Source organism: Nicotiana attenuata, chromosome 5 (assembly GCF_001879085.1).
Source record: "Nicotiana attenuata strain UT chromosome 5, NIATTr2, whole genome shotgun sequence".
NCBI lineage: Eukaryota > Viridiplantae > Streptophyta > Magnoliopsida > Solanales > Solanaceae > Nicotiana > Nicotiana attenuata.
Window position 1 is genome coordinate 44,431,636 of NC_031993.1, and position 10,417 is coordinate 44,442,052.

The following is a 10,417-nucleotide window of genomic DNA, read 5'->3' on the forward strand; positions in this document are numbered from 1 at the left end:
GAGACCACTACGTAGCGAACCTATCATCGAGGCCGGGCCAGATGACCTGTGGAGGAAGTACAAGCAAAGGAGTACTCTGTCGGTTGACCATCTGAAACAAAAGTCCCCGCTCAGATATCTATTCGAGTCCTCAGAGTTGTCGGTAAAGGGTCTTACAAACTTAGCACAATGGAAGGTGAACAACTGCCAAACAACTGGAACGTATCGTTACTCAAACGGTATTACTGTTAAGGTACGGCTTTATCCTTTGTTCATTTGAGTTTAAAACTAACTTGTTGCAGATTTTCGATCGAAGCCATCGAAGATACGCGATCTCGAAGATACCCTTTTTTACACGAAGATCTTAGGTTTTAAAGCATACGTTGCACTCTTTTTTCCTTAGCTTGGATTTTGTCCCAAATGGGTTTTACCGGCAAGGTTTTTAACGAGGCAACAATTATATGCTACCTAAGGAGAACTCAACAATATCCAAGATTTCTTTTCAATCAACCTCGAATACTGGGGGTAATCACCCTTAGAGATTATATTTTCAAGGAAAATACTTCACGCCTAAGAGGGCCTCGATAGGAAAACTTTGTAATGGGCCAAACGGTCAGATGAACCGTGTCCATATAGAATAGTCAAGCCCCGATGGCAAAGCATGTACGTATGTATCAATTATTTGAAGAAGCATTTTTCTAATATCATAAACACTTTGTGTCTCAAAGAAGTATACTATTACACGAACTCTACACTTATAATCCTATGGTAAACGGCTCAAGAGCCAAAGCATAAAAGCACCCCCGAATACTCGGGGACTGTCATCAATAGTCGGTACATCCGAGTCATCGAAACTCGGACTTATAAGACCTCAAAAGGGCACCCCCCTCGAAATAAAGGCCAAGGCCAATATACTCGGGGACTAAATTTTTTAACAAGTTCGAAAAGTTATCGGGAAACATGTCTAAGTGACATACCCGAAGGCTACGACCGTACTAAAGACTACGGCCAAAATAATGTGGCTCGGAGACGTCCGACTTCCGCTATAAATTAAAGGCCTTCAAACACTTTGTAAAAACCGGTTAAATCAGGCTACCCTCGGTAAAAGCAAAATATAAAGGGCTTCGATAAATTCAGCCCCCGAAAAATCTGAGGGCCTCGATAAATTCAGCCCTCGAATAATCAAAGGGCTTCGATAACGTCGGCCTTCAAAATTTCCTCAAGAGGTATTCAATTATGTTTGCACAAACAATTTACTAATAAGATTTCGATACGTCGAACCCCCGAAAAACCAAAACGGGTACAAAAAACACATGCTAAGGCATACAAAAATTTTACTAAGTCTTTTAGCCGAAAAGAGTGAAAAAGTATATCAACTTTAAAGGACGAATCGGCCCAACATTAAGAGCCTAAGGGCCAACCTAAAGAGCCTAAGGGCCGACTTAAAGAGCCTAAGGGCCACCTTAAAAGAGCTTAAGGGCCAAACCATATAGAGTTCAAGACCTCGCTCTCACTCAACTCGGACTCAAGAGTCCCATTATTCCGAGCTTATATAGAAATGATTTAAGCTTGACCCGAGGATGAAAAAAACCCTAAGGGGTATTATATTGATCAATAAAAACCTAAGGGTTTATAATGTTCTGAGTCCGAATCAATGCTTGGACTGATTTTTTGAATTATCGAAGTCTTCCCCAAATGAGAACAAAATAAAATTCAACACAAGTTAAGGATAGAGTGAAAATATACTTTATATTCATGGGGGGTGTTTTACAAAACATATTCACAATGACCGCGAAGGGCCCTTGCACAGAAAATAAAATGAAAACCTAATCTATTTTCGGGGTCACACCCCTGGAAGCGTCATCTTCAGAAACTGCACCTTCAGTAGCTCTATCTTCGGGAGCCTCCTCTCCCTCGGGAACATCTTCTTCACTTTCCCCGTCCCCGGAGCCACTCGCTACGTCCTCATCATCGGAGGAGACAAGAAACCTGGCATCAGTTTCCCGCGCCTTTGCCTCGGCTATCTCCTCGGCAAGATTGAACCCCTGGGCATGGATTTCTTTGAGAGTCTCCCTCCGGGCTTGGCACTTAGCCAAATCATTGCTTCGCTTTCCCCAGTCGGAGGCCTCCCTCAATTCAGCTTGAACGGCCATAACATCCCTTAAGTACATGGCAATGGATTTATCAGCCGCAGCCTTCGTCTTCTCAGCTTCAGCCTTAACCTGTACAACTTCAGCCTTGGCCTGTACAGTTTCGACCTGGGGTCTAGCGAGCTCAGCCTCCAACTCCTCGATCTTCTTGGCCTGAGACAGACCCTTCGCTTTAATGCTTCGGAGCTGGGTTTCAGCTGAGGCCAGTTGGGCCGTAACGGCTTCTTTATCGACATCAAGTTGATCCATGCTCTTCTTCCATTGATGACAACCAGCTTTAACTTGATCAACCTCACTCCGGAGCTTCCCAATCATCTCTAGATTTTGCTACAACTGGGATATCGAAGTGTTAGCCTCCGAAGTAAGGCCGAAAAGGCCGTACTCTGTTAAAATCATAGTTACCTGCTCATCTAGCCCGGACTTGCTTTTTTGAGCTTTGGTCAATGCGGTCCGGAGATCCTTAAGCTCCTCTTCCTTTTGGCTACAGAGGAGCCTTAGGGCCTTCTCTTCACCCGAAACTTTCTTGAGCTCGGCCTCACATTGGCTCACCTCAGCTCTAAACTTTACGATAGCCTATACGTGGAATGGAGAAATATCAGTCTAAAGAAAAGAAAGAAAAGAGAAAATTACAATAGTGAAAGGAAGTACTTACCCGGGAGAGGAGATGTTGAGCCTCTTCGAAGATGGTAGATGCATCGTTAAGGTCATTGGCATCCTCAATCCCAGCGTAGCAACCCTGAAAGGGATCTTCCTCGAGGACCTCGCTCGGATCGGGCATACGTAGAGCGTTGGCTTCCTCGATTGCCCCCTCGGAATAAGTTGGAAAAGAAAGGGAGTGACCTGTTTTCGCGGCCCCAAGCTCTTCACTCGGGGCGTTCTCATTAGCTTCAGGGGTCTCAGCATTTGCCCCCTCCGGAATAGTTGTTGAAGATAGAGGGACGATCTCAACCTCCGGGGATACGGGGGCCTTGCCCGCATCTTTTTTTGGAGTTCCCTCACCAAAAGATGAGGTCTCTAGGAAGGAGAGCTTGGCAGCCTCGATGGGTTTCCTGGCTCAAGGCACCAGCGCCGACTCTTCATCATCATTTTCTTCGTCACCTGGGGAACAAGGGGCCGAATCCGCGCCCGCCTGAGCAAACCTCTTCTGCAGCCTCCGAGTAGGGGTTTTCTTCTCCTGAGGGTCTTCGGGCTTCGAAACCCTCTTCCTTTTATTGTCCTTCTCCAATTTTGGAATCGAAGGCTTGGTCTTCTCCCCGGGCGGAGCCGGCCTCATCTCAGATGCATCCCTAAGGCCTGCACAAGTAAACTTGAGTAAATTGACACCACCAGTATATGAAAAGTATTTGAAACTCGGGAAAGCACTTACCATGGTTCTTGGCCTCCCACTGGCCCTTCGCTAATTCATGCCACTTGCGCTCATCGTAGGAAGAGGTGGCAGCTAACTTTTTTGTACCCAATCCTCGAGGTCTGGCACTGCGAGGGGCACCCAGACAGTGGCTTCCAAAAGAAGGGTAAAGGTATTATGAGATGAAGAAACAAAACATGAATAGATACTGGGGAAAGGAACTCCACTTACATTAAAGTTCCACCTCTCTGGGAATGGCATTTTGTCCCCGGGGATAATATCTGAAGTCCTTACTCTGACGAAACGGCTCATCCAACCTCGATCTTTGGTCTCGTCAGTACTGGCAAAGATGGCTTTCGTAGTTCCACGTTGCAACTTGATGAGCCCTCGAAATAGATGGGGCCGATATAATTTGATCAGGTGGCTGAGGGTGAATTCTAACCCCTCAGCCTTTTCGGAAAAGAAGCGCAGCATGATCACAATACGCCAAAAAGAAGGGTGAATCTGACCGAGGGTGACTTCGTATGTTTTGCAAAAGTCGATCACCACCGGATCGAGGGGACCCAGTGTGAAGGGATAAGTGAAGACACTTAAAAATCCCTCCACGTGGGTAGTAATGCTTTCCTCGGGGCTCGGGATCTGAATCACGACCTCATCTCCCCAGCCATAATCCTTCCTCATATCCTTGATGAACTTCTTCGATATCAAGCTAATATATCGAGATGCGTGCTCACATCGGCCTGGGACGTCGGGGGATTTTCAATACTAAAGTCCTTCTTGATTACACAAGGGCCGGGGGTGGTTTCCTCAAGGGTTGGTGGCACCACCAGTTTGGCCGCCCGGGAAGTAGAAGAAGATGACGCTTTATTCTTTTTGGGGACCGTTTTGGAAGTTTTAGCCATGACTGTAAGCTAAAGAATACGGGTTGCACAGGGATGTAGTGTTTTCCCCAAGAGCTTGGCGTTTTCCGGCACTTAAAGAGGCGATGGAAACGGGTGACTAGAGAAAGAGATGAAGATAGGGAAGGTATAAAGAAAGAGTAAAGTTCTTTAGTCAGAGGAATCGCCTCATATTTATTGAAGGGCGACGATGGTTCGGCGATGCTAGTGGTCGACCAATACTGGCGTGCATTCAATGTTTTGGGGAAGTGGACCGATGGGACGTTTCGGTCACTTCGAATGCCCGCATCACAGAAATGACATCATCACTAAAGACTTCAGGAAACGAGATCAAAAGCATTTCTTATCATCTTACTCTAAGAAACGCAGGGACTATCTATTTCCGGTCAAGATCAAATACCTTCGATCTATATATATTTGAGAGGTCATTAGAAGTTCGAGTCTGGGTAAGGCCAGGTTCGAGCTCGAGGGACCAGACCCGAGTTCGAAGGCAAAGCACGATGCATATCGAGGTCGGGTGTGTTCTACCCCGAAATAGTACCGTTATAGATTTGTACCAAAGCGAGCTAAATTCCTGCCACGTCTCTGAGATCATGGCGTGAATTCCAGAATAGGATCGTACAGTTCCGTACTAGGCGGTTAAGACAGCTGTAACAAGAATACTCCCTACTGTAAATAGAAATATTCCTTATTTAGGGTTCCTCTATTATCAAAAGGGAACCCCAATCATTTGTAAGACCATCTTTTACTGAGCAAAGAATATACTCTCTACTTTTTGCCTGTTGTTCATCAGAATTGTCCCTTAGCTTACTTGTTCTTACTTTGATTTTTCTACTTAATTGTTCTTACTGCCCTAAGCCACCTCGAGGTCACCAACTCGAGGTCACTGCTGCTAAGTAATATTGGTTTAATTCATTTCTATCTTTCATTTCTACTCCATATTTCTTGATTCTTAATTGCTATTGAACTAAATCACATATCATTAAAACCACAAATCAAAATTAATTTTTACTCGCATTTTTCGAGGTAAACACATAATCATAGAGGAGACTCTCATCCCTATTTCAAGAACTACAAGTTCTATAAATATAAACACTTGTAGAGCTTTCGCAGTATCAAACGTTTCAGCAGTCGCGCCCTCCAACTTCTTAGTTTCATGCTTTGTACAATCATAAGCTTGTAAAACTTGATACAATCAGTCCATGGGTAAATATCAGTTGCAACATGACAATCTCTGCAAAGGTTGAAAAGAAAAATTTTAGTTTCTCAACCATAATTCATGAGAGCACATAACAGAACTTAATGTCTTTGTAACAGACAATCACAACATAAAATAATATTCCTACATTGCAAACCATAATTAACACTGCAAATCTTAAATAATATTTACTTGATTAGGCGAACAACTAATGGTCAACGGAGAATTCACATTTTTGAACTGCTATATCCCATTTATATAGTGCACCAGAAATTTACAAATGAAATCCCGAGTTTAAATTGGTTCTAGAAGACATAACTAAAGCTAGCAAAAACTTTAGCTCGAGGAAGCAATCAAGCAGCAACTATATATTTTATGAGTGAATTAATCAGGAAGGGTAATTTTATGAGTCACTGTAACCACCCATTACCACTGAAACGAACATGAAGATGGCAGAGGTAATTATTTGACAACGAAGAATAATGTATACATATGTGAATCTAAGTCCAATGATTAGACAACCAGCACATAAAAATCACAATGAACACAACTACTCAGTATAATTAAATGTAGTTCCTAAATGGTATAGCTTAATAATGGATGCTCAAGTATATTAACATCCAACAGTAGCAATGTTATGCAAAGAGTATCTTGTCAGTATGCTATATATCAAAATTTTGTCTTGTATTCTTTCATGACTTTCAACAAAGCCTTACCAAAATTTTGCAGAATCCGAAGATTTCTCTCTTTTCTTTCCAATTCAACATGATCAACTTTGAGGATTTTCCTCTCATTTGCTGCACATCAGGCCAGGCAGAGCGTTCACTCTGTACCTTTAACCCATCAATAAGGCATCGTCCGAGCATGCTTCCAATGTAAGTTCTCGGATGACATCTAATATCAGTCTCATCCTTGACACCACCAAGGGAACACTTGGTGGACCAACAAAATACAATACAATGCTTCTCAACAGATGAAGAAACAACAACTTTTTATATGGGATTCCACAACCAATTAAGGAAACAGAGGCAAGAAGAAACTATAATTAAAAAGATCTATTTTTGACCCAAGATTAAAACTTTACTACGATTAAAAAATTCACTATGAACTTATTTTTAACACCAGAACTTTGTGAGACAAGTGCAAATTTTAAGCGGTGTTTGCGACGACTCAACACCAGAACGTTATGGTACCACCACCAGGGTCGATGCCACTATCTTCGTTTCCCATCAAATTTACTTATATAATATCTAAAATCCGGAAACATGGATGAACTTGCAGGGAAATCTAAAAAAAATTGATATTAAATTGAAAAGAACAGGAAAAATTGGGAGAATGTAGGAATTCCTTGACGATTTAGATTAGGCTTACATAACTTATATTGAAAGTTGAAGATGAAGCTTAGATTTTTAGGAATTTATCTCTGCGAGCTGATTAGGAATCGAATGAGAAGAGGAAATAAGTAAGGGGTTACTGACGGGAGAGAGATCTAATCTGATGGGTTTAGTTTTAAGGAAATTGTGAGATTTGGGGAAAGAAAAAAAAAACCTTCACCTTAATGTGGTGGCCCTCAAATAATGAGGGCATTTTTGCGTAATCAAATATGCATACAATGCTAACCTATATGTATATATGTGTGTGTACATATATATATATATGGATTTTGCTAACCTACTACATAGTTGTAGTAGGTTAGCATTGTATGCATATTTTGTTTTTATTGATAGCTAGTTGCTTCGACGGAGCTACACGGAAGCTTTTACCGAGACACTAGTCCTGTCAAGCAAGTCCAAACCCCGAATCCCACACGACCCTTAATGCCCTCTTCGGCTATAGTGGGTCTTTCAAGGGACCTCCGGTAATGTCACCATAACCTGCTCTTATTGCCTGGACTACTGTACTGCCTGGACTCTATAGTCTCAACCTTAGAACCGTCGGGTGATATAGTACTCAATGATAACAAAACATGTCAGCAGTAGCCTAGTATGCCTAAGTTCAACACAATAGTATTTAGTCTATCATTTAGGCTAAATGAATCCTATTATAAGAGGAATTAACCAAAAATTAGCAATACACGAATATGCCGAGGTTATGGCCAATAGTAGACCTTTTCTGATATTATTCAATATAAAACCATATAAAGAGAACTTGTGCACAAGAGATGTGTTTTCCTAGAGAGAGAGAACTTATGAAAGTAAAATTTCTAAAAAGAAAAGCCTTATTTTGTATGCGAAGTACTTGCTTCAATAATACTAGCACTAAAATTCTGATTTGGATCTATATTATGATGATCCTTTAATTTAGAGATCCTTTTGTCCAAAGCTACATCTGAAGCTTTGAGCTTAGCAATCTCTTTTTTGAATCTCTTCATCCAAGTCTTGAATAGTTGTTGGCCTATCAATGGTCTGGGTTTTTCATTTCAGAATTCTTTTGACTTCTAACATTATATAGTGACCCTTTTTGAGAAGGAATTTCTTCGTTTTCTATAACAAGACTTGTACATGACTTGTCCATTTTATCAATAATCTGAGATCTAAGCTCTGGATCCTTCATAACTTTTAATAATTCTATTAAACTATCATTAGTCAGGACATTTATATTTAGGTCCTTAAATTGAGAGTAAATGTTATAAAACTCATCATCGTTGTTGTTATTACAACACTGAGTTTGTTTACAGAGTTCACATTCCTCATTTGAGGATATATAATTTTCCTCTTGTAAAACCCTTAGATCTTCATCAGTTGAAGAATCATTTTTATCACTATTCTCTAGACTAGAATTTTCCGGAGAAGAATTTAAAAGAATCTTATATAAAGAATCCTTAATCTTATCATCAATGTCAAGGCTCTTAATCTTATCCTTGACTCTACAATCTCTAGCATAATGACCTATTCTGCCACATTTATAGCATGCATTAGGCTTAGTTGATCTAATAAAATATTTTCCGGCTCTATAAATATTCTTTCTTTTCTTTCTTTTTTTATTCTTTTCTCGGAGAATTCTCTCTTCTTTTTATGTCTATGAGACTCTTTGGGCTTCTTAGGAATATCTATAGCAAATTGCTCACAAAATTCTCCTAATTGTTGTCTCTCATTAAGACAATGCCTTTGATCTGTTGATTCAACTGATCTCATTGCATAAGGATAAACCTCTGTACAAACACAGATTAACTTCTCATGAGTATAATTGTCATAATTTATACTCGTTGATGCCCCTCTAAGGGCTTTTCTAACCCTTTTAGCAAATAGTGCGGGGAGTCCATCAATAAACTTAGACTTCCAATGAGTGTTATTACACCCATGTAATTCTATGGCTCTGGATAGAAATACATCTTTATACCATCTAAAAGATGTCAGAATCTTACATCTAATATTTTGGAGCATCGTCATGAGGGTTTCACTATTATCAGACCATCTACCACAAAAATATTCTATAATCTACAAAAAAACAAACTAAAATTAGCTACGAATGTCGTCGCTAATCTGTCGCTAAATCGCCAGTAGCTAGCAGAATTTCTTGATAATTTGTCGCTAATCTGTCGCTAAATGAGATTAGCGACGAATTTTTCTGTTTAGCTATAGAATTTATTTGTCGCTAAAACCAAATTTTTTAGTAGTGATTAATGACTAATGAATACACTGCTTTGGACATTTTGTCCTCCTTCCATTTTGACAGACTGAAGAATCTTAGCATGTTGTTCCCCAGTCAAATAATTATCCCACCATCCTTTCAACTGGTCAGTAAATCCTGCCACTATCATATCTGCAATAGTCTTATCACTATTGTTATTGGCTTTACATATCGTACTATACATTAGTATTCTGTGTACCAATGTATTTATTTGTCTGTCAGCAAAGCCATCTATATTGTTTATTTAATTTAAGATTAACATTTATTTTATTTAACAAGGAACTTATCTACTCCATCTGACTAGTTCCGGTTTCGAATATCGTATCCTTTCTATACTAATCTAATGTAGAACCTTACTCTCTCTATTACATTACTCTATTTATTTTTTATTGTTTTCATATTTCATCATCAAATTTTGTATAAGATAAGTTGATTGAAGAAGTTTTATTTAATTAATAAAATTTCCTCTCTTTTTTTGTTTTGTTTGTCCACCACAGCGGTGGAGCATGTGGTTTAGTTCGATGCAAAGAGAAGAACCTTACCGGGGCTTGACATGCCGCGAATCCTCTTGAAAGAGAGGGGTGCCTTCGGGAACGTGGACACAAGTGGTAGATATACCGAGTTATCGCTGCAAACCCCGAGATATTATTACGGCAAAGGATGAACAAAAATCCAGAGCTCTGATTCAAATTTCTCTCGATTCATCCCCAAGCTCATGAGCTTATTATCCTTGGTCGGAACAAGTTGATAGGACCCCCTTTTTTACGTCCCCATGTTCCCCCGTGTGGCGACATGGGGGCGAAAAAAGGAAAGAGTGGGATGTGGTTTCTCTCGCTTTTGGCATAGCGGGCCCCCAGTGGGAGGCTCACACGACGGTCTCCTTTAGGATAGGATCCTCCTTGGTCCTTTTTACATAACATTCTCGGCTGCCTCCGATCCGGTAGGTCAGTCGCCCTCTAGCCAGTGACTAGCCTAGCTAGGAATTGTCTTTATATGATTTCGAACGAAATCATAAAGGAAGTAGATTGGAAAGAGTCCACCAGAATAATTTAAATGGAGTTCCACGGAGAATGAACTCTGGGAAGCCCGGGATCTTCTTGGAAAAGGGAAGATCTAGGATAGGCGGCCAACCTCCTAGAAAGAGCAATGTGCATAGGCTAGGTGAGTAGGGATGCAGCTCCGTGGACCGCTCGTCGGGCCTGATAGGTGGTGGTAT

General features: G+C 40.8%; 1 protein-coding gene and 1 long non-coding RNA gene across 2 annotated transcripts; both read right to left on the minus strand.

Annotated features, from left to right (window-relative positions):
• Positions 1,806 to 4,155, minus strand: LOC109226169. Its single transcript, XM_019390964.1, has 6 exons — positions 3,719 to 4,155; positions 3,496 to 3,626; positions 3,193 to 3,422; positions 2,782 to 3,123; positions 2,532 to 2,702; positions 1,806 to 2,456 (listed from the first exon to the last, which is right to left on the minus strand). Exons 1-6 carry the CDS (start codon positions 4,153 to 4,155, stop codon positions 1,806 to 1,808), a joined length of 1,962 nt encoding a protein of 653 aa, XP_019246509.1.
• Positions 5,336 to 7,155, minus strand: LOC109226377. The gene is made up of 2 exons (XR_002068045.1): positions 6,288 to 7,155; positions 5,336 to 5,607 (listed from the first exon to the last, which is right to left on the minus strand). It is a non-coding gene; the product is annotated as an uncharacterized LOC109226377 (long non-coding RNA).